A 23839-nucleotide genomic window follows, 5' to 3' on the forward strand; every position below is an offset into this window, starting at 1 on the left:
TCCGTCTTCCCCTTGCTCTCCCAGAACTCTCCATCTTCCCCCTCTGACTCTCTCCCAGAACCCTCACTCTTCTCCTCTCAGACTCTCTCCCAGAACCCTCCATCTCCTCTCAGACTCTCTCCCAGAAACCCCCATCTTCCCCCTGACTCTCTCCCAGAACCCTCCCTCTTCTCCCCTCAGACTCTCTCCCAGAACCCTCCCTCCACCCCTCTCAGACTCTCTCCCAGAAACCCCCATCTTCCCCCTGACTCTCTCCCAGAACCCGCCCTCTCCCTTTCACTCTCTCCCAGAACCCTCTCTTTTTCCCTCTCTGACTCTCTCCCAGAACCCTCCCTCTTCCCCATCTCTTTCTCTTTCCCTCTCTGACTGCCCAGAGCCTCCTCTTCCCTCTTCCTGACTCTCTCTCTCCCACTCTTTCTCTCTCTTTCCCTCCTTGACTCTCCCTCTTCCTATCTCTGACTCTCTCCCAGAACCCTAAACACAAGAACTTCTGCAGATGCTGGAATTCCAGATCTACACACAGAATATTGTTAGCAGGTCGGGCACCAGCAATGGAGGAGAATAAGCAGACGATGGTTCGGGCTGAGACCATTCACCAAGATTGGAAAGGAAAGGGGAAGATGTCAGAATAAGGTGGTGAGGAAGAGGGGACCACCCTGCTCCCCTCTTTGATTCTTTCCCAGACCCGCTCTCTTTCCTGCATTCTCTGGTCTCAGGTTTTGTTTGATAACTCTCCTGCAAAGCATCGTTGGTTATTTTCCCAGATTGAAGACAATACGTTAAGGTAGGTTGTTATGTTCGTCTGCTCACCTGGTATCCCGGAATCCCTGGTTCTCCCACCGGGCCCATCAGACCAGGAGATCCCTACACAAACACAGATAATTAGTGCAGAGAACAATTATTTATTTATTATTTTATTTTATTTAGAGATACAGCATGGAACAGGCCCTTCTGGCCTTTCAAGGCACACTGTTTGACAATCCACTTTTTTTTTATAGGCTCATGAGACCATGGATTTGCGCTTTGGAAGGTTTCCAGGGCGCAGGCCTGGGCAAGGTTGTATGGAAGACCAGCAGTTGCCCATGCTGCAAGTCTCCCCTCTCCACGCCACTGATGTCGTCCAAGGGAAGGGCATTAGGACCCATACAGTTTGGCACCAGTGTCGTCGCAGAGCAGTGTGTGGTTAAGTGCCTTGCTCAAGGACACAACACATTGTCTCCGCCAAGGCTTGAACTAGCGACCTTCAAATCACTAGATGAACACCTTAACCACTTGGCCACTCGCCAATGCGACAATCCACCATTTTAATCCGAACCTAATCATGGCAAATTTATAATGAACAATTAATATTCTAACCAGTACATATTTGGACTGTGGGAGGAAACTGGAGCACCAGGGAAAAACCATGTATTCCATGGAAAGGAACGTACAAACTCCTTACAGTGGATGCCAGGATCAAACTTCAAACTCCGATACACCGAGCTGTAATAGTGTTGTATTAACCATTAAACTACTGTGGCGTTGTGATAGAAAAACTGGGAACATGCGATTTTTGTGTAGTGTCCTGAAGATGGAGGATTGCCTGTGTGAGTGAGTGGCTGGGTGGACGGAGCAATGGGCTTGTTTTGTTGTTGTTGTTTTGTTATTGTTGTTTTGTTGTTGTTGTTTTTGTTGTGTTGCTGCTGAGCACTGTGGACGTGCTATGCTGGTGCCAGAATGTGTGGTGACACTTGCGGGCTCCTTCGGTTGTGTTGGTTGTTTGGGATTCTAGATTCAAAATTGTTTATTACCATTCTTCAGTAGGAATGTACAGGAGAATGAAATGATTGCTGCTCTGGACCCAATGCAGCATAGAAAACACAATGTATTAGAAGAACACAATAAACTTAAATATAAAAGCAGACCGATAAAATACAATGTGTAGCTTGGGGAAAAGTTGCTCCCATTCGGAGGCTTTCCTGCAGGCAATGTTTTCCCGACAGCAAGCATATTTGAAAGTTTGACTCCCAAAGTTGTTAAGAAATAATTCAGGAAATATGCAGCTCGGATTTTCCGACTAATTTCCAACAACTTCGGGTGTCAAACGCTACCTAGATAAATGTTTTCGGAATTACTTCCAAAACACAATGCAGAAGTAACTCACACAAAATGCCTGAGAAACTGTGGAGAGGAATAAACGGATGATGACGTTTCGGGCCAAGACCCTTCATCAGGACTCAATGATCCAGTCTTGATGAAGGGTCCTGGCCTGAAACATTGACTGTTCATTCATCTACACAGACGCTGCCTGATCCGCTGAGTTCCTCCAGCATTTTGTGTGATTTCCAGCATCTCATGTGCAGAATCTCCTGTGTTTTCGTACAAGTAACTGTTTAAGTGTGGCCATATATAGGGCAGCGCAGTACCACCGTGGTTAGCACAATGCTTTACAGTACTAGTGACCCAGGTTCAGTTCCCACTGCTGCCTGTAAGGAGTTTGTACTTTCTCCCCGTGTGTGTGTGGGTTTTCTCCGGTTTTCTCCCACAGTCCAAAGGTGCGTAGGGTAACGTAATTGGAAGAAATGTACAAAATTCACAGCCACTGACATTGAGTTGGGGTTCGGCTTTAAGAGGCTGGTCTGACACGATGGCATTGTTATGCAAGGATTGTGAGCGCACTTATGTGTTACGGGTTTCATTCGACATAAGATGCCTCACTTCGTTTTATTTGCAAAAACCTACATTGATGAGCCCGATGCTCTAGGCCGATTCCAGAGTTATTGAACATGTGGGCCAACACAGTCGCTTTGAAACTGCCGGAGGTTAGGGAGCAAAATGTGGTCACTTGGGTTGTACAAGCCGTGGTCCAGTTCACACTGTGAGAAATCACCGCCAATGACACCAAATTCTACCACATGGTGGTGTTGCTCGGCAGTTGTGAGAGTGGTGAGTCACCTACCTGAACACAATAAATGCTGGGCGCTGGAAACTCACCTTTTACAGACTTTGGGACTAGCGGAGTCTGAGCACACCAAACAGTTGCTGTCCTTGCCTGGTCTCAGCGATACTAAGCCTTCAGAGCTAATGGATCACATGCTGTGTCTCCTGGCAAATCACCATCCCTGTTTTATTTTTAAAGAACTTCTCAGGCAGCAAGTGCCTGATCAAGTTCACCTAGCCCTCGCTAATGCACCCATGAAGGACTATAGGGAGCTTGCTAAAATGGCTGACAGTCTACACTCAGCTAGGCAGTGGCGCATCATTCCTCTTCCTTTCTCTACCTCAATAAGCCTGGTCAGCAAGGCCCTCAACATAAGGATGCCCACGGCTACAAAACAATGCCGAACCTCTGTATATATCACGCTCACTTTGGCATGAACACGAGGAAATGCTGACCACCTTTAAGCTTTGACACCGCCAGCACATCAGAGATCTGCAAACGCTGTGGGTTTCAGCTGTCAGGGTTGTCTACTGTTCATTAAGGACATCCTTTTAGGGTGACACTTTCTGTGTGGCGCAGGTGTTCAAGTGAGCGTACTACTGGCATCGCTTATTGATGAGAAGGCAAAGAGTGACAAAACCTCATAGGAGGCCGTCAACGGGGGCAAGATCCAGACTTACGTGACACGACAGGGGACATTCTGCTTCAGTGGGCGACGTTACACATGGTGGCTAGACCTCTGCTCAGTGCAGATTTCCTGCGTGCCCGAAGATTATTAGTCAATCTTAAGAAATGCTGGCTTGTGGATGTCAAAGGTTTTGAGTCGTAACCCTGCTCCCCTAGTAACTTCCCCACAATGACTGAGTTTGTCTGACTGCTGGACAAATTCCCAAACGTCACCAAGTCCACTTTCTCCACTACAGTCATAAAACATGGGGCTAAGCATCAAATTTCTACAACTAGCCTGCCAGTCCATGCCTGCACATGTTGACTGGACCCAGAAAAGCTAGGAACCATGAAGGCTGAGTTTTCCAACACGAACAGACTCGGCATTGCATGCCGGTCGAGTAGCCCCTGAGTTTTGCCCCTCCTTATGGTCCCTAAGTCCGATGGTGGTTACCGCCCATGTGGTGATTACTGACGCTTTAACGGGGTCATCAACCACCTCCCTCACCCACACCCCCACCATTATTGCCTGGTTCCACGTATGCAAGACTTTTCGGCACATTTAGCCAGAAAGTTAATTTTTTTCCAATGTTGATCTAGTTAGGGGCTACCATCAGGTACCTGCGCACTCAAAGGACATTCCTACAACAGCTGTGATAATCCTTTTTGAGTTTCTGTGCATGCCGTTTGGACTGTGAAAATGCAGCATAAGCTTTCCAACAGCTGATGGACTCTGTATTGAAAGACTTAGATTTTCTTTTTGTTTTCCTGGATGACATACTTGTTGCCAGTGCTTCCAAATCTGAACACGTATCTCATCTCTATACACTCTTCAAGTGCTTAAGCCCACACGGGTTGATTATTAACTCTGCTAAATGACAGTTTGGGTTGTCAATCATTGACTTTCTCGGCCACTGCATCTCCAGAGAAAGTGCAAAACTCCCAACAAAAGTAGCCGTTGTTATGGATTTCCCAGTACCCTGCACTGCTAAAAAGCTACAGGAGTTTTTAGGAATAGTAAATTTCTATCACTGCTTCATTCCACGAGCTGCTGATCTTATGCTCGCCCTGTGATGATGGTTGATTCTTCGCAGGAGAGAAGAAGAGACCTCAGGAGTGATGACAGGATAGTTGGTAATTGTAGAGGCCCTCGAATAGTGCACAAAGACAATGCCCCTTATCACATGCTTGAATGGTCACGTACATGACCCGGGCACTTGATGACACCAAACAAGCTCTTTCTAATACAACCCTACGGGTGCACCGGCTCCCCAATGCACCCATAGTCACCAGGTTACTGGCGATGCCTCAGACGATGCTGTGGGTGCTGTGCATGAACAGTTTGTCAAAGGCGTGTGGCAGCAGCTCACCCTCTTCCGTCTCAGCTCCAACCCCCAAAACGAGGTACAGCATGTTTGACCGTGATCTTATTGGTCTCTATCTGGCTGTCCGCCATTTTCATTTTCTTCTAGAGGGACGCCATTTCACACCGTATATTGACCACAAATTCCTCGTGCGTGTGATGGCCAAAATATCAGACCTTGGTCTGCACAGCAGCGATGCCACCTGGCCTACATGTCCGAGTTCACAACGGATACGCACCATATGAGGGGGAAAAGTGATGGCGTGCCTGATTGCCTCTCATGGACAGCCATTGAGGCCGTACACATTGGGATTGACTATGCCGGCATGGCAGCAGATCAAGCTACCAACCCAGAGGTCCAGGCTTACCGAACAACAGTCACAAGCCTGAGGTCGGCTGATATCAAGTTTGGAGAAGGTGGAGTTTCTCTCCTGTGCAATGTCTCAACCGGTCCCCCTCACCCCATTGTGCCCACAAATTGGAGATGGACTATTTTTGATTCCATACATGGCCTCTTGCATCCAGCAACTGGTTGCAATGAAGTTTGCTTAGCACCCCCAGAAAGGATGTGCACAATTGGACTGCAGCCTGGGTGGAGTGCCAGTGGGCAAAGATTAGTGGCCATGCTCAGGCACCATTGGCACCTTTTGAGGTCCCTGAGTGATGGCTTAACCATGTCAATGTGGATCTTGCTGGTTCTCTTCCCCACTCCTGTGGTTTCGTGCAGCTTCTTACCATGGTGACCATACCACCAATTGGCCAGAGGTCACCCCTCTAGCATCGGTGCTGACCACAGACATGGCTCGGGTGTTCATCTCCTGGGCTGCTTGGTTTGCTACCCCCTCTGATATTTCCTCTGACCGCAGTCCCCAATTCATTTCAGACCTCTGGGCTGCAATGGCCAAGAACCTCAGTGCTGGGCTGCATCACGCCATGGCATATCACCCGCAGTCCAATGGCCCAATGCGAGTGCCTTTCACTGCTCCTTAAAGGCTGCTGTGAGGACTTCGCTGACCGATGAGTATTGGCATGATCATCTCCCATGGGTCCTGCTGGGGCTCAGAACAGCCCCGAGAGAGGATGTGCAGTCGCCTGCGGCTGAGCTGATAGAAGGGCAGCCATTCTGAGTGCCAGGTGATTTAATTCCTGATGCCACAACCTCCTGGTACACGACATCACCCTCCTCAGTATAGTTAATTCCTTTTCACCTGTTCCTACCTCCCATCACAGCGTACTGCACTCTTGGGTTCCTGTTGACCTATGTTCTGCCTTGTTTGTCTTTGTCCGTAATGACACACACCAACGTCCCCTAGACCCCCTTACAATGGCCCATTCTGTGTTTTGGATCGGGGGAGAAAAGACTTTCATCATAGCTAAGAAGGGTAAACCTGAATGTATTTCGATAGATCGCCTTAAACCAGAGAACCGAGATTTGGAGTATTCTGCCGGAGTGCCACTTCTGGGCGGCTCGTCCGAGCTCCAGACAGACTCACATCGCTGGTTTTAGTGAATACTGGGGGAGGCGGTGGGGGCTGTGGAGGTAACATAATTGGTAGAGATGTACATAATTCACAACCACTGACATTGAGTTGGGGTTTTGCTTTAAGAGGCTGGTCTGATGTGATGACATTGTTATATAAGAATTGTGAGCGTGATTTTGTGTGTAGGTTTTGCAGTTCAATAAAATGTGTTATGGTTTCATTAAACATAAAACTGCTGACTTCATTTTATTTGCTAAAATCTACAGACGTACCGGTTGATAGGTTAATTGGTTACTGTTAATTGTCCTGTGATTGGTCTGGGATTAAATTGGGGGATTACTGGGCAGAATGGCTCGAAGGCTAGGAAGGTCCTATTCCACTCTTTATCTCAAGAAACAATTAAAATACATACAGTTGGCTTGTGCACTGTACACAGACAGATTGTAGGTACATAAAGCGACCCTAGGTGCAGGATTATCGGAACAGGAGACAGGAAATAACAATCTGATCCTTGGCAAGAGCAACTCTTCTAGGTAGGAGCAGGGCAGCTGAAAACAGAGACTGTGTCAGTGTGGAGTACGGTTAAAATTGTTTCTGGCTGACATGTCAGCACCTGTACTTGACCTAGGCTGTAGATTTGCATATGGAGTTGTACAGTAATTGGCAATAAATGCCGCTGATAATTGCTGAGTCTTTGAAGGGGAAATGTGAGAGCCAGATCCAGGCTCAGGTAACAACCCACACCTTCACAGTTCACTGAAATTACTGAATCAGTGCCATCGCTTGCCAACTTTAAAGAAAGATAAAGATCAGGTTCATTTGTCACGTTAACATTGAAACATCGAAGTGTATAATGGCAGGAGGAGAAGATGGCGGCGCGCCGCGTGTGCGCAGCCCTCCAGTGAAAAATGATATCGTATCTGTGAAATAGGGGCCGTGGACAATTCTGATTTGATGGAGAATGGACGTGAAAGCACAGAGGAACATCTGGAGAAATTTCTGAAATGCCCGTTCACTGCTGTCGTTACTGTGTGGTAGCAATCTTTCGGAGGGTAGGCCTCAAAATCCCCGGCCTTGCCTGCTGTCGGTGACCAAGGTTGAGGTCGAATCGTTCGGACAGAGATGGCTCTCAGTACTCGGTGTCAGAGAGCTGATCAGAGCTTGGAGTTTTCGGATGACTCAGAGTCGGATTGTGGTCGGGCATGGCGGGGAGAGTTCTTCCTTCTCCCGTCTGCGTGAGATGTGGGACATTTGAGAGACTTTGAACTTTACTGTGCTCATGGACTTCTTCATCAAGTTATGGTATTGTTACACTGTTTGTAACTATATGTTATAATTATGTGGTTTTGTCAGTTTTTTCAGTCTTGGTTTGTCCTGTGTTTTGTGATATCACACCGGAGGAAATATTGTATCATTTCTTAATGCATGCATTACTAAATGACAGTAAAAGAGGACTACGTGTCTTCATAATCATATAATCATATAGTCAAATGCGTTGTTTGCATCAATGGCCAACACCATCTGAGATATGTTGAAGGCAGCCCACAAGTTTGGAACAAACTAGATGGGCCAAAGGACCTGTTTCTGTGCTGTAGTGCTCTAGAAGTGTCACCAAGCTTCTAGCCCCAACACAGCATGCCACATCTTACCAACCCTAAGCTGTACGTCGCAGGGAATGTGGGTGGAAACTGAAGCAGCTGGAGGAAACCCTCATGGATCTGGGGAGAGTGCACGTCCAAACTGCTGAGAATGTGCTGTGCTGTAAAGTGTTGTGCTAACCACTACACCACTGGGCCTCCCTCACTTGGAGTAAGGGCCCAGCCAATGCACGCTGCTCCAGAGTCCTGGGTTTCATTCTGACCTCCAGCGCTGACTGTGTGCAATTTGCATATTCCCCCCATGACCCTGTGGAGCCTTCGGTTGCTCCAGTTCCCTCCCACATCCCAAGGATGTGTAGAGTGGGGTAGTTTAACTGGCTGCTGTAAGTAACCCTTGTACACTGGTCTCCCTGTACAGGAGTTGGCAAGTTAGGACTGGCAAAGAACTGCGATGAAGCTCGAAGATCCATCAGAAATTCGGAAGTCAAGATCTGATAGCCAAAGCTATGGGTCTACCAGATCTGTAGAGGGTGAAACAGTAAATGGTCAGGTCCAGGTCCATTGATTAGAAATCGGTTGGAGAGATACAAAGATAGCTTTTGGTTCAGAGGAATTGGGCAGGATGTCTCTGATGCGGTGAGGCCAAGGTTGTTAGTGGGATAAATAACTTTTAAGTGGTTTATGGCAGCCAGTAATACCTGCAGATAATCCATTGTGTAGAAAATGGTGGCTGTATGTGGGTCACACCAGGGACAACACTTGCTGTCCATTTTTCCAATACTGTCATAGAGCACAGAACTGGGCCCTTCGACCAGTCTAGTCTGTGCCAAACTGTTATGTTGCCTAGTCCAATGGACCAGTATCTGACCATACCCCTCCCATCCACGTACATCCAAAATCAAACCACATCTATCACTTCCACTGGCAACTCGTTCCACATTCTCACTGCCCTCTGAGTGAAGAAATTCCCCCTCGGGTTCCCCTTAAATATTTCACTTTTCACTCGTAACCCATGACCTCGAGTTCTAGTCTCACCCAACCTGAGTGGAAAAAGCCTGCTTGCATTTACCTTGCCTATACCCCTCATAAATTTGAATACCTCTATCAAATCTCCTCTCATTCTCCTGCGCTCCGGGGAATAAAGTCTGAAGCAATAACTCAGGTCCTCTAGTCCTGGCAACATCCTTGTAAAGTTTCTCTGTACTCTTTCAACCTTATTTACATCATTCCTGTAGGTAGGTGATCAGAACTGTATACAATATTCCAAATTAGACCTCACGAACATCTTATACAACTTCAACATATTATCCCAATATTGCAACATAGACCACATTTCAAAGCAATCGCATTCTTTCTGGACACTGTTGGAGCATCCAGCAGGACACGAGAAGAACGGCAGAAATGCTGAGACTCACCATCACTCCGCGGGATCCTCTCACGCCCTTTATCCCCTTTTCTCCTTGTAGCCCTCGCTCCCCAGGGTCTCCCTGCTCTCCTGGAGGACCTTGCTGGCCTTTCTTTCCCTGAAGGAAGAGAGAAGCAGCACATTACGGATTCTCAGTTTCACAATGTATTCCCTGGAATCAGATGCGTAATCCTTCTCTCTCCCCCACCCCCACTGACCAATCAGCCCATTCGCTAAAGACCTGTGCTGGAGTGTTCACTGAGGTCTTTAAACTCTCACTTCGGCAGTCTGAGGAAGCCACTGCTTCAGGCAGGCATCTACTACTCCGGTACCCAAGAGAACGCGGTAGGCTGCCGCCATGACCATGGTCCAGTAGCACTTACATCCACTGTGATCAAATGTTTTGAGAGGTTGACGATGAAACACATCAACTCCTGCCTGAGCAGCGAAATTTGCCTATCAGCACAAGGGGTCCTAGGCAATTGCCATCTCACAGGTTCTTCACTCAACCATGGAACGTCTGGACAGTGAGATGCATATATCAGGATGCTCTTCATTGACGACAGCTCAGCATTCAATACTATCATCCCCCCTACTGTGAACGCCCGCAAGAAAATGCATCTCGGGGTTGTACACGGTGACATGCGTGCACTGTGATCACAAATTTCATTTCAGCTTTGAAGGAACTGAGAGCACCTTTCGTCCTGCGCGCCCTTGCTGTCCTCGTTTGCCTCGTGCCCCGTCAGGTCCCTGTGGGCAGAAACGATGGTTTCATTAATGCATCGGGAGCAGCTTCACAAATAGCAACATCTAAACTGGGAGTATCAGTAGTCCTTCCAGTCCCTGCGGTCACCCCACCATTCATGGAGATTAGGCTGACTGACCTCAGTGCCAGTCGGAGAAGGACGGCTTTATTTATCACATGTGCATTGAAATACACCGTGAAATGTGTCGTTTGCGTATAGACCCGCAGAGTTCGAGGATGTGCTGGGGGCAGCCCACAACTCTAATCGTACTTCTGGTGCCAACAGAACATGCTCACAACACACTAACCCTAACCTGTATGTCGGTGAATGAGCAAGTGCAGCAGGCAGCGAAGAAGGCTAATGGAATGTTGGCCTTTATTACAAAGGGAATTGAGTACAAGAGCAAGGAAATTCTTTTGCATTTGTACAGGGCCCTGGCGAGATCACACCTGGAGTATTGTGTGCAGTTTTGATCTCCAGGGTTAAGGAAGGACATCCTGGCTGTGGAGGAGGTACAGCGTAGATTCACTAGGCTAATTCCTGGGATGTCCGGACTGTCTTACGCAGAGAGGTTAGAGAGACTGGGCTTGTACACCCTGGAATTAAGGAGATTGAGGGGGGATCTGATTGAGACATATAAGATTATTAAGGGATTGGACAAGATAGAGGCAGGAAATATGTTCCAGATGCTGGGAGAGTCCAGTACCAGAGGGCATGGTTTAAGAATAAGGGGTAGGTCATTTAGGACAGAGTTGAGGAGGAACTTCTTCTCCCAGAGAGTTGTGGAGGTATGGAACGCGCTGCCTCAGAAGGCAGTGGAGGCCAATTCTCTGGATGCTTTCAAGAAGGAGCTAGATAGGTATCTTATGGATAGGGGAATCAAGGGTTATGGGGACAAGGCAGGAACCGGGTATTGATAGTAGATGATCAGCCATGATCTCAGAATGGCGGTGCAGGCTCGAAGGGCCGAATGGTCTACTTCTGCACCTATTGTCTATTGTCTATGAAATGTGGGAGGAACCCATGTGGTCATAGGGAGAACGTATAAGCTCCTTACAAATAGCAGTGGGAATTGAACCCTAGTCTTCCTGCTGGCACTGTAAAACATTATGTTAACTGCCACACTACCCCGCTGTGCCTCAATTTACTGCAGAAAATTGGTTTATTATTATTACATGTACCAAGGTGCAATGAAAAACTTTGTTTTCAAGTTCAGTTTATAGTCATTCAACTATACACATGCATATCACCAAATGAAACAGTGTTCCTTTTCACTTTACATTAAAAAATAAACAGTATAACGCCACTGGTGCTTCACGTGTGATGAGACCTGAGTGGTGACACAGAGTTCAGTAATCTCACGTCCTGGGGGAAGAAGCTGGTTCACATTCTAACAGCCCTTGTCCTAATGCTACGGTGTCTGGTAGGGGTTCTGAGATTGCTGGATGGATGGAATCTATTTGTACGTCATCCAGAAAGATCATTTCATGACAGCAGTGCACTGAGCTTGTACAAAGAAACAATAAAAGAATGCAGAATAAGTGTTACAGTTACAGAGCAGGTCTGGTGCAGGCGTACAGTCAGGTTCCAGTCCATAGTGAAATAGATTGTAAAGTCAAAAGTTCTATTGAGAAACCATGTGTCCTGTAATTATCATACTAGGGAACCATTCAATACTCTTATAACAGTGGGATAGAAGGGTCTCGGCCTGAAACGTCAACTGTTTAATCATTTCCATAGATGCTGCCTGACCAGCAGAGTTACTCCACAATGTGCTGCTCAGGAAAGAAGCTGTCCTTGAACCTGGTGGTACGTGCTTTCAGGCTTTTGTATCTTCTCTCCGAAGGGAGAGAGGAGAAGGGAGAATGTCCGGGGTGCGTGGGGTCCTCGATTACTGTTCTGCGATGTTGTGGATTCAGTGGGCTGAAGGGCTTGTGCCAATGCTCTGGTTTACTGAAATGTACTGAGATACGTTAAAACGCTTGCCCTGCATATTGCTCATACAGATCAGATCATTGAAGAGTACGTACAACTAGAGTAAAATAAAACAATAACAATGCAGAAACAAAGTGTAAGAGCTGGAGAACGTGCAGTGCAGCCGAACATACAAAGGCACAATGACGTAGATCGTGAGGCCAAGAGTCTGCCGTGTCACACACAGAGTCTGATAACAACGGGGTAGAAGCCGTCCTTGAGCCTGGTGGCATGTGCACTCAAGCTATTGGATCCTCAGCCTGATGGGAGAGGGGAGAAGAGGGAATGCCTGGGATATTCCCATGTTCTATTTCCTTTCCATCCAGAGATCCAATCCACAGGAATGTAAAAGGCTGTAGCGAGTATTGGACGTAGCCCGATATATCACGGGCACATCCCCCCCCACCATCAGTAGTATCTAGAGGAGCCTCTGCCTCAAAAAAGTAACACCCATCATCAAAGGTCCCCACCATCTGGATGGTCGCATTCCTCACTGCTACCATCGAAAAGGAGGTTCAAGAGCAACCCTTTCCGGCATGATGATGGTGTGTTTGCATGCCACTGCCTCTCAGGGGCCAGCCAAAGGTGTCTCTTTTCTTTATAAAATGTCTTTTTTTATGATCACAAGAGAATGCTGGACTCTAAGAACTTCAGATACTGTAGGTCTAGTCCATCTGTGAGCTGCTTATTGGCGGGGGTGTTGGACTGGGTGCAGACCATGTCGATGCCTGCTACAGGAAGGCATCAAAGGCATTGGAGTTGGGGCAGTGTAACTGTGGGTGATTGTCTTGGACATTTCCCTTGTGATCGCAAGACCTTGTTGGACATTTATAAAGTAAAGTGCCACAGGCCTGTTTCCCTTGTTTGGTGGTTGGACAGATGGCAGGGCAGCTGCATGGCCTCGGATGCAGCAAGGAATAGGGCTTGCCTGCTTTTGCAGTCCAGGAGAGGAGATGCTGGAGGTGGTGTCGTGTGGCATCCGTGCTCGGTTATGGGCTGGTCTCTCCCACTGGTGCTGCCCTCCAGTATTTGATCAGTGGAATGACAAGCTCGATTGCATATCATCAATTTGTGGGACAACACACCTAAAAGTTGCTGGTGAACGCAGCAGGCCAGGCAGCATCTCTAGGAAGAGGTACAGTCGACGTTTCAGGCCGAGACCCTTCGTCAGGACTAACTGGAAGAAGAGCTAAATCTCTTACTAGCTCCTCCTTCAGTTAGTCCTGACGAAGGGTCTCAGCCTGAAACGTCGACTGTACCCCTTCCTAGAGATGCTGCCTGGCCTGCTGCGTTCACCAGCAACTTTTATGTGTGTTGCTTGAAATTCCAGCATCTGCAGAATTCCTCATGTTTGAATTTGTGGGGCATGCTGCTTAGGGACTTGGGCTATATAGATGTTTTTTGCGTGACTATTGTTTTTCTCGCTAGTTTGAATGTGCTGTGTATGTTTTGCATTTTGGCTCCAGAGGAACATTGTTTCATTCGACTATATTCATGTATGGTTGAATGATAATTAAACTTGAACTTGAATTTTGAATTTGATTTGAATTCAGTTCTTGAACCTGCCGGCAAACTGTAATCACTACAGTTTAGCAACACAGTGACAACTTTGATCACTTTGTAATAAAATGAACTTTGTGTTTTATGTGTTTTAACTGGTGTTGTTATTTACAATGTGTTTTCTTGGCAATGCTGCTTATCTGATGCTCCACACCTGTGATGCTGCTGTGAGAAGGTTTTTCATTGCACCTCTGCACATCTGGACTTGTGGGTATAACAATAAACTCAACTATGACTTGATTATTATGGACACATGGACCAAGATACAATGAAAAGCTTGTCTTGCATACTGTTCATACAGATCAAATCATTACGGAGTACACTTCAGGTAGAGAGTTTGGTTTTGAGAGTTCACGCCAAACACCTCGCTCTACTTACCGGTAACCCGTTAATCCCAAGCCCTCCAGCTTCACCTGCTGATCCTCGATCTCCAGAGTCACCGCGTTCTCCCACCTCACCTTTGGGACCTTCGTCACCAGGTTCACCCTGAGAAAGCAGTGGCAATGTTTGTTATAGACTCTCCCCAGAACATAGAAGAGTACAGAACAGGAACAGGCTATTCCGTCCACAGTGTTGTGAAGAACCAAATAAATTAGTAATCCAATGGCCAACTAAACTAATCTCATCTGCCTACACAATGTCCATATCCCTCCATTCACCTCACATTTGTGTGCCAATCTTAAAAGTTCCTAATGTATCAGCCTCTACCCCCCACTCTCTGTGTAAAAACACTGCCCTCACATCTACCCCCCTCCACCCTCACCTCATTCCCTCTGGTATTGGACAGTTCAAACCTGGGATAAACATATTGTCTGTCGACTCCGAGAGACATAAATAAAACCTCTGTCAGATCTGCCCTCAGTCTCCACCGCTCCAAAGAAAACATCCTACTTCAGGATATGCTAACATCTCACACCAGCTCTCAGTGACCTGTTTCTGAACTGCGAGGACTGGTAAGAAAATAAATTGGTTTACTACTGTCACGTGTACTGAGACACAGTGGAAAGATACAGTAAATCTGTTCATACAGATCAGGTCATTACGCAGTGCACTACAAAAGCTGGAACAGAATACAGAGTAGAGCATGCAGAATAACAGCAGCGTAGTGGTTAGGGCTTCACATTCCAGCATGAGCCGGGTTCAATTCCCACCGCTGTCTGTAAGGAGTTTGTATGTTTGCGCTGTGACCATGTGGGTTTCCTCTGGGTGCTCTGGCTCTCTCCCACAATTCAAAGATGTACGGGTTAGGGATAATGAGTTGTGGGCATGACATGTGACGACACTTGCTGGCTGCCCTCAGCACAATCCACACTGATTTGATTTGACACAATGTACTTCACTGTATGTTTTGATATACAGTGACAAACAAAGCTCATTTTTAATTGTTAAACTATTACAGTTACAGAGAAAGTGCAGGCAGACAGACAATAGGGTGCAAGGCCATAACGAGGTAGATTGTGAGGTCAAGAGTCTAACTTATCGTATTGGAGAAGCATTCAGTAGTCTTACAACAGTGGGGCAGAAGTTGTGCTCACAATTCACCTCAATATGTCCCTATTGTCTGCCTGCACTGCACCTTCTCTGTAACCGTTACACTTCATCGTGCATTGTCTTTGCTTTACCTTGTTCTATTTCTCTGGTCAAGAAGTCACAGCAGTGTCTACACTTTCTGATGAGACTCAGGTGACCAAGGCTCCCCACCCCCATTCTAACAACTTTCTACAGAGCTCCATCAAGAATGCCCTGATTGGCTGCATCATTGTTTGGTATGGAAACTACAAGGCATTGGAACGCAAGACCCTACAGAGGACAGGCGATCACCAGGGTCTCCTACCCTCCCCCATTCACTGGGAACGTTATAGACAAAGAACCTGGAGCATTGTTGAGGATCCCACAATCTCTTTGACCCATGACCATCAGGAAGCGGGTACAAGAGCATCAGGACTCAGACTATCAGACCGGGTAACAGCTTCTTCCCTCAGACTGTGAAACTAATGACTACCCTGCCGTCACCGAGGTCTTGTCACTAGGACTGTGAACCATTTACTGTTTACCTGTGCTGTGTACTACATGATTTTTCAGTGATACTTAATTAAATTTTATTAACTGATTTATGGTAATATTTTGGCTGATGTGTGATATATGTTTTGTTGGTGAACCGTGATCTGGAGAAACGTTGTTTCATTTGGTCGTATGTGTGTACAGTCAGATGATAATAAACTTGAACTTCAGTGCGCTGTGTAATGAATTGATCTGTATGGACAGTTTGCAAGACAAACCGTTCACTGTTCCACCAGTTCCATTTTCAGTTTACACAAAGTCATGGCGTTATAGAGTGTGGAGAGGCCCTTTGGCCCAACTCATCCATGCTGACCGAGGTGCCTACCAGTGCTAGTCCCATTTGCCTGTGTTGGGCCCATATCCTTCTCGCCACTGTTCACAAACGGTGAGGTAGTGGAAAGGGTCTCTGGTTTCAAGTTTTTGTTGATGAACGTCACTGAGGAGCTCTCTTGGTCCGTCAATACAACCTCGATAGTAGGGAGGGCACAACAGTGACTACACCAACAGAGGTGCTTAAGGAGAGCTAATCTGCTGGCCAACTTCTATCGATGTGCAATACAGTGCATACTGATAGATGGAACAGCAGTGTGGGATTCTCACTGTAGCAAGGCAGATCACAAAGCACTCCATTGGGTGATTAGGACATCTCAGTGCATCACTGGGACTCAGCCACTGGATCTGGAGACAATCTACAATGACGACACTCTTGGAACATCATCAAAGACCCATCCCATCCCGCACACTGTCTGTTCAATCTCCTGCCATCTGGTAGGAGATATAGAATCTTAGCCAAGACAGTCGATGTGAACAACAGCTTCTTTCCAAGGGCTGTTATGGAGCTGAATAACACTACACCCCGGCTTGCAATGCTTTGAGTGTTATGGACTATCAAAGTCACTTGCTGCATATAAATACAGGAATTTTTAAAAATTAGCCAGTACCGCATGTATTGTAAATATCTGTTTTGCACAGACTTGAGCAATGACAATAAGTTCTCTTCTATTCTATTTTATCTGTGTACCCACCAAGGGTCTTTTCAATGTTGTAATTGTACCTGCTTCATCTACGTCCTCGTTCCACACACTCGTCACCCTCCGGGCCCCTGTAAAACCTTTCCCCTCTCACCTTAAACCTTTGCCCTCTAGATATGATTCAACAACCCTGGGTGAAAGACTGAGTGCATTCACCCTATTGCTTTATAGCTTTGATTGTCACAGGTACGTCAAAACATTCAGTGAAATGCGTTGCTTGCATCACAGTTCATAGATATGCTGTGGTCATACCACAACCACAAGTCACACTTCCGACACTAACAGAATTTACTAATCCTAACCCGTGCGTCTTTGGAATGCAGGAGAAGCCCGGAACACCCAGAGGAAACACATGTGATCACAAGGAGGATGTACAGACAGTGATGGGAATTGAACCTGGCTTGCAGGTGTTGTAAAACACTACCCTGACCAGTACACTACCATGCTGCCCTCAGTCTCCTCCACGGCTAGGAAGTGAAGTGATGCCCTCTTCGCATTGCTACCAACAGGAAAGAAGTACAGGAGCCTGAGGACACACACTCAGGAACAGCTTCATCTGCTCCGCCATCAGAGCTCTGAGTGGACTATGAACTCGACCTCACTATATATTTCCTATTGTAATTTATAGCTTTTTAAAATGATTATGTATGACAGTGCACCGCATCTGCAAAACAATAAATTTCCCGACATATGCCAGTGATATCAATCCTGACACTGAAGGCGCTACAGGAATTCCTGTCCTTCCCGAATGGAACAGGTTAATCGGATTGGGTCAGTCACCTGAGAAAGTGCAGCTGTGTGTGCTGATATACAGGGCTGCTCAGTCACGGGTTGTCTACATTGGCATTGTCCCCAGTGTCAGCCTAAACAAACACTGTGGGAGCTGCCTCGGCCTGTTCAACACAACCATCACAGATTTGCCTTCATTCCTGCAGAGGGATCGCTCACTGGGTGCAGCTGTTCACCCCTCTGGCACTTGATCTGTCCTACCCCAGTACCCCAGCCTACAGCTCCGATCCCAAGGGTCAACCCACCACCCTGGTAAACCCCTCTGCCTCACAACTCTCCTCATCTGTAACTCCCTCCAAACCCCTAAACCCTTCCTCATAACAGCTTCTGGTCACTAAGTCCCTCCCCTCAGTCTCTGTAATCCCCCTGGCCCCTACACCCCTCCCTGTCTCTGTAACCCACTCTTACCCCTTCACCCTTCCTTGTCTCTGTAATCCACTCTTGTGTATGGGGTGTATGGGGTGTCAGGGAGGGGCAGCACCTCTGGTGGGGGAACATGTCGTGTCCTTTTCAAGGCGGTTAGTCCACCTTTGGTCCCCACCTGGCACTCAGCTCTCACCTGTGGCTCCCCGTAGCTGTTTGCATGCGACAGCAGCCACACCCCGGGCAACGGCTTCGACAAGCCGGCTAAACCAGGTGAGGGTAGCCGACGGGTCTCAAACTCTCGGTGAGATAGGGAGTTGTCTATCCCAGCATGTGAAGACAGACTCCGGCGGATTGAGCGGACGAGACCAATGGAAGGTCCAATGGTCAAGGCGGTCTCTGCAAGTGTCGTGGAACGTGTAGAGCAGGACAAGACACAGAAGACGTCCTGGTCATCCACTGCGCCTAGTCCCATCTCCAGCCGTCTCGACTCTGTCTTGCCACTGGACCCAGATGGGAATTGGGAAGAGAGAGTGAGGCTGACGCTGCACAACTCTCCCTCACTTAAATCCAAATCACGCGCTAGTCTCGACACCATCATTATGGTGTCGAGGTCCTCATCGACGTCAATGATGGACGAACAACAACAACAACAACAATCCACTCTTACCCCTACACCCCTCCTTGTCTCTGTAACCCACTCTTACCCCTACACCCCTCCTTGTCTCTGTAACCCACTCTTACCCCTACACCCCTCCTTGTCTCTGTAACCCATTTTACTCCTACACCCCTACTTGTCTCTGTAAACCCCTCAAACCCCTACAACACTCCCCATCTCTGTATTCTCCTCTGGCCACTACATGCCTCTCTGTCTCTGTAACTCTCTCTGGCCCCTACACTGCTCCTCATCTCAATAATTCTCCCCAGCCCCTACACCTCCCCAACTTGGTTACCCCCTCCAGCCACTCCACCCATCTCTGTCTCTGTGACCATCCCTTCCCCTTCAGCACCTACATCCCTCTCCATTTCCGTAACTTCTCCCTGTCTCTGTAATCCCTCCAGCTCCTACAACCCTCCCAGTCTCTGTTACCCCTGCAGCCCCTCATACATACCCTGTCTCCGTAACCACTCCATGTCTCTGTAACCCTCCCTGACTGTACACCCTTCCCTGTCTCTGGAACCAGCCCCTCACCATGAACCGAAACCTCCGCCCTCCTGCAATCACAGCCTCTTGACCGTCCCCAGTTTGCTACTAGTGTTGGCTCTGCCTTCGGTGGCCTGGGCTCTGAGCTCTGGAAAACACTCTCCCCGTCTCTCTTCACCTTGGCAATGCTCCAAGGTCCCAGTACCTCAATATGTGTGGAAGCGTCTCTCTATCTTACAATGCGGAACACAGGCAGCTCGGTAATGTGGCGGTTAGTGTAACACTATTACAGTGCTAGCTGGAAGATCGAAGTTCGATTCTTGCTGCTCTCTGTAACAAGCTGGTAACCGCGTGGGTTTCTTCTGGGTGCTCTGGTTTCCTCGCACATCCCAAAGACGTACGGGCTAGTTGTGGGCATGCTATGTTGGCACTGGAAGCGTGACGACGCTTGCGGGCTGCCCTGCTCAATCCTACTGATTCAATTTGATGCAAGCGATCCATTTCACTCCATGTTTCAATGTTCATTCGTTTGCTATGTGCTGTGGGCGATCCTGATCCCATGACCACCATTGATCTTGGCACGTTTGTCTACACGTTTGTCTCTCTGATGGTGGTGTCTGAAAAGAGGATGCTGTCTAAGTTGCATGCCATCTTGGACAATGTCTCCCATCCACTACATAATGTATTGGTTGGGCACAGGAGTACATTCAGCCAGAGACTCATTCCACCGAGATGCAACACAGAGTGTCATAGGAAGTCATTCCTGCCTGTGGCCGTCAAACTTTACAACTCCTCCCTTGGAGGGTCAGACACCCTGAGCCAATAGACTGGTCCTGGACTTATTTCCTGGCATAATTTACATATTACTATTTAACTATTTATGGTTTTATTACTATTTATTATTTATGGTGCAACTGTAACGAAAACCAATTTCCCCCGGGATCAGTAAAGTATGACTATGACTATGACTACAGAAGTGGTTTGCCATTGTCTTCTTCTGGGCAGTGTCTTTACAGGACAAGTGAGTCCAGCCATTACCAATACTCTTCAGAGATTGTCTGCCTGGCATCAGCGGTTGCGTAACCACTGACTAGAGCCAGGGGACGTAGCCTCAAGATTCGGGGGAGTAGATTTAGGATGGAGATGAGGAGGAACTACTTTTCCCAGAGAGTGGTGAATCTGTGGAATTCTCTGCCCAATGAAGCAGTGGAGGCTACCTCAGTAAATATATTTAAGACAGCTTGGTTAGATTTTTGCATCATAGGGTTATTAAGGGTTGTGGGGAAAAGGCAGGTAGGTGGAGATGAGTCCATGGCAGATCAGCCATGATCTTATTGAATGGCAGAGCAGGCTCGACAGGCCAGATGGCCAACTCCTGCTCCTATTTCTTATGTTCTTATGTAACCAGGACTTGTGATATGCACCAAATGCTCATATGACCATCGACCACTGGCTCCCATAGGTCCATGTGATGCTGATGGGGGGGTGGGGCTAAGCAGGTGCTACGCCTTGCCCAAGGGTGACCTGCAGGCTAGCGGAGGGAAGGAGTGCCCAACACCTCCTTTGGTGTATCTCCACTTGGTCACGCAATGTTTCAATATACCTGTGACAAATTAAAGCTAATCTCTATCTTTATCTGTACCATGTAAATACAGAGGGCAGGGGTACGGCCTTATCTAAACTGCACGCCTTCCCGACACTGGTTCCCCAATGTGATCCTCGGTTAGGTAAGCTCTACCTTCAGTCCGTCTTTGCCTTGACGTCCATCTTCTCCAGGGGGGCCTGGCTCACCCTAAAGCAGAAAGAGAGATGGTTCTCTGAATCACAGTGTAGGATTCGGTGATACACTCTACACCTTAGGCACCAGCCTACCCGCCATCAATGACATACAGTACTGTGCAAAGGTGTCAGCCACATATAAAAAGCCAGGGTGTCTCAGACTTCTGCACTGTTCTGTAGTAATTTTATGTATTGCACTGTATTGCTGCCACAAAAACAAAACATATTTCATGACACAGGTGAGCAATGGTAAACCTGATTCTGATATGGGTTTCTGTTCTGGATGGAGAGTGGAGGGATAGAGAGAGGAGAATCATGTTTGGGAAAGGGGGGAGGGAGGGGGGAGGGTGTGGGAAGGACTGGTAACTCAGGACTGGGTGTGTTTGCAGCTGCGCTACTCCCTGCCCCTGTCACTCCTTCTCTGCCACCTGTCCCACACCCCTCCCGCGGCACCCTACCATCACCATACACAACGAATTTTGCTCCCGCCAGATTTACAAATTTGCTCGGCACTCCACATTGTCAAACACAGTACTGTGTTTGCATCCAGCTATAAATACGTGCCTAAGACTTTTGCACAGTACTGTATGTACAGAAAGGTGCTGGAGTAGGGCCAGTAATATCATGAAATACCACCCCCCCATGGACTCTTTGCCCCACTCCCATCAGGGAGGAGGATCAAAAACAGTTACTTTCCCCAAGCAGTAAGGCTGATCAACACCCCCCTCCACACCCCCACCCTCTAACCCACACCCCCACCCACTAACCCACCCCTCCACACCCCCGACCACTAACCCACCCCTCCACACCCCCACCCACTAACCCGCCCCACCACACCCCCACCCACTAACCCAACCCCTCGACACCCCCAACCACTAACCCACCCCTCCACACCCCCACCCACTAACCCACCCCTCCACACCCCCGACCACTAACCCACCCCTCCACACCCCCACCCACTAACCCACCCCACCACACCCCCACTCACTAACCCAACCCCTCCACACCCCCACCCACTAACCCACCCCTCCACACCCCCGACCACTAACCCACTCCTCCACACCCCCACCCACTAACCCACCCCTCCACACCCCCGACCACTAACCCACTCCTCCACACCCCTGACCACTAACCCACCCCTCCACACCCCCACCCACTAACCCGCCCCACCACACCCCCACCCACTAACCCAACCCCTCGACACCCCCAACCACTAACCCACCCCTCCACACCCCCGACCACTAGCCCACCCCTCCACACCCCCACCCACTAACCCGCCCCACCACACCCCCACCCACTAACCCAACCCCTCGACACCCCCAACCACTAACCCACCCCTCCACACCCCCACCCACTAACCCACCCCTCCACACCCCCGACCACTAAACCACCCCTCCACACCCCCGACCACTAACCCACCCCTCCACACCCCCACCCACTAACCCACCCCACCACACCCCCACTCACTAACCCACCCCTCCACACCCCCAACCACTAACCCGCCCCTCCACACCCCCACCCACTAACCCAACCCCTCGACACCCCCAACCACTAACCCACCCCTCCACACCCCCACCCTCTAACCCACCCCTCCACACCCCCAACCACTAACCCACCCCTCCACACCCCCACCCACTAACCCACCCCTCCACACCCCCAACCACTAACCCACCCCCTCCACACCCCACCCACTAACCCACCCCTCCACACCCCCAACCACTAACCCGCCCCTCCACACCCCCAACCACTAACCCGCCCCTCCACACGCCCACCCACTAACCCGCCCCTCCACACCCCCACCCTCTAACCCACCCCTCCACACCCCCACCCACTAACCCACCCCTCCACACCCCCAACCACTAACCCGCCCCTCCACATCCCGAACCACTAACCCGCCCCTCCACACCCCCGACCACTAACCCGCCCCTCCACACCCCCGACCACTAACCCGCCCCTCCACACCCCCACCCACTAACCCGCCCCACCACACCCCCACCCACTAACCGGTCCCACCACACCCCCAACCACTAACCCGCCCCTCCACACCCCAAACCACTAACCCGCCCCTCCACACCCCCACCCACTAATCCGCCCCACCACACCCCACCCACTAACCCGCCCCTCCACGCCCCCAACCACTAACCCGCCCCTCCACGCCCCCAACCACTAACCCGCCCCTCCACACCCCGACCACTAACCCGTCCCTCCACACCCCCACCCACTAACCCACCCCTCCACACCCCCACCCACTAACCCACCCCTCCACACCCCCGACCACTAACCCACCCCTCCACACCCCCGACCACTAACCGAACCCTCCACACCCCGACCACTAACCCACCCCTCCACACCCCCGACCACTAACCCACCCCTCCACACACCCGACCACGAACCCACCCCTCCACACCCCCGACCACTAACCCACCCCTCCACACCCCCACCCACTAACCCACCCCTCCACACCCCCGACCACTAACCCACCCCTCCACACCCCCGTCCACTAACCCACCCCTCCACACCCCCACCCACTAACCCACCCCTCCACACCCCCGACCACTAACCCACCCCTCCACACCCCCACCCACTAACCCACCCCTCCCCACCCCCGACCACTAACCCACCCCTCCACACCCCCGACCACTAACCGAACCCTCCACACCCCGACCACTAACCCACCCCTCCACACCCCCGACCACTAACCCACCCCTCCACACCCCCGACCACTAACCCACCCCTCCACACACCGACCACTAACCGAACCCTCCACACCCCGACCACTAACCCACCCCTCCACACCCCCGACCACTAACCCACCCCTCCACACACCCGACCACTAACCCACCCCTCCACACCCCCGACCACTAACCCACCCCTCCACACCCCCACCCACTAACCCACCCCTCCACACCCCCACTCACTAACCCACCCCTCCGCACCCCCAACCACTAACCCACCCCTC

At 49.5% G+C, this 23839-nt stretch overlaps 1 protein-coding gene across 1 annotated transcript in view; it reads right to left on the reverse strand.

Moving 5' to 3' along the window:
- The window catches only part of LOC134355274 (collagen alpha-1(XXIV) chain-like), a 530134-nt gene that overhangs the window by 124826 nt on the left and 381469 nt on the right, over positions 1-23839 (reverse strand). Inside the window, exons 36-40 of the mRNA XM_063065074.1 lie at positions 20840-20893; positions 14092-14199; positions 10130-10183; positions 9444-9551; positions 811-864 (exon numbers count right to left, since the gene is read on the reverse strand). Of these exons, the coding sequence (XP_062921144.1) occupies positions 811-864; positions 9444-9551; positions 10130-10183; positions 14092-14199; positions 20840-20893 (378 nt within the window). The remainder of the gene's footprint in view (positions 1-810; positions 865-9443; positions 9552-10129; positions 10184-14091; positions 14200-20839; positions 20894-23839) is intronic.

This window comes from Mobula hypostoma, chromosome 12 (assembly GCF_963921235.1).
Source record: "Mobula hypostoma chromosome 12, sMobHyp1.1, whole genome shotgun sequence".
NCBI lineage: Eukaryota > Metazoa > Chordata > Chondrichthyes > Myliobatiformes > Myliobatidae > Mobula > Mobula hypostoma.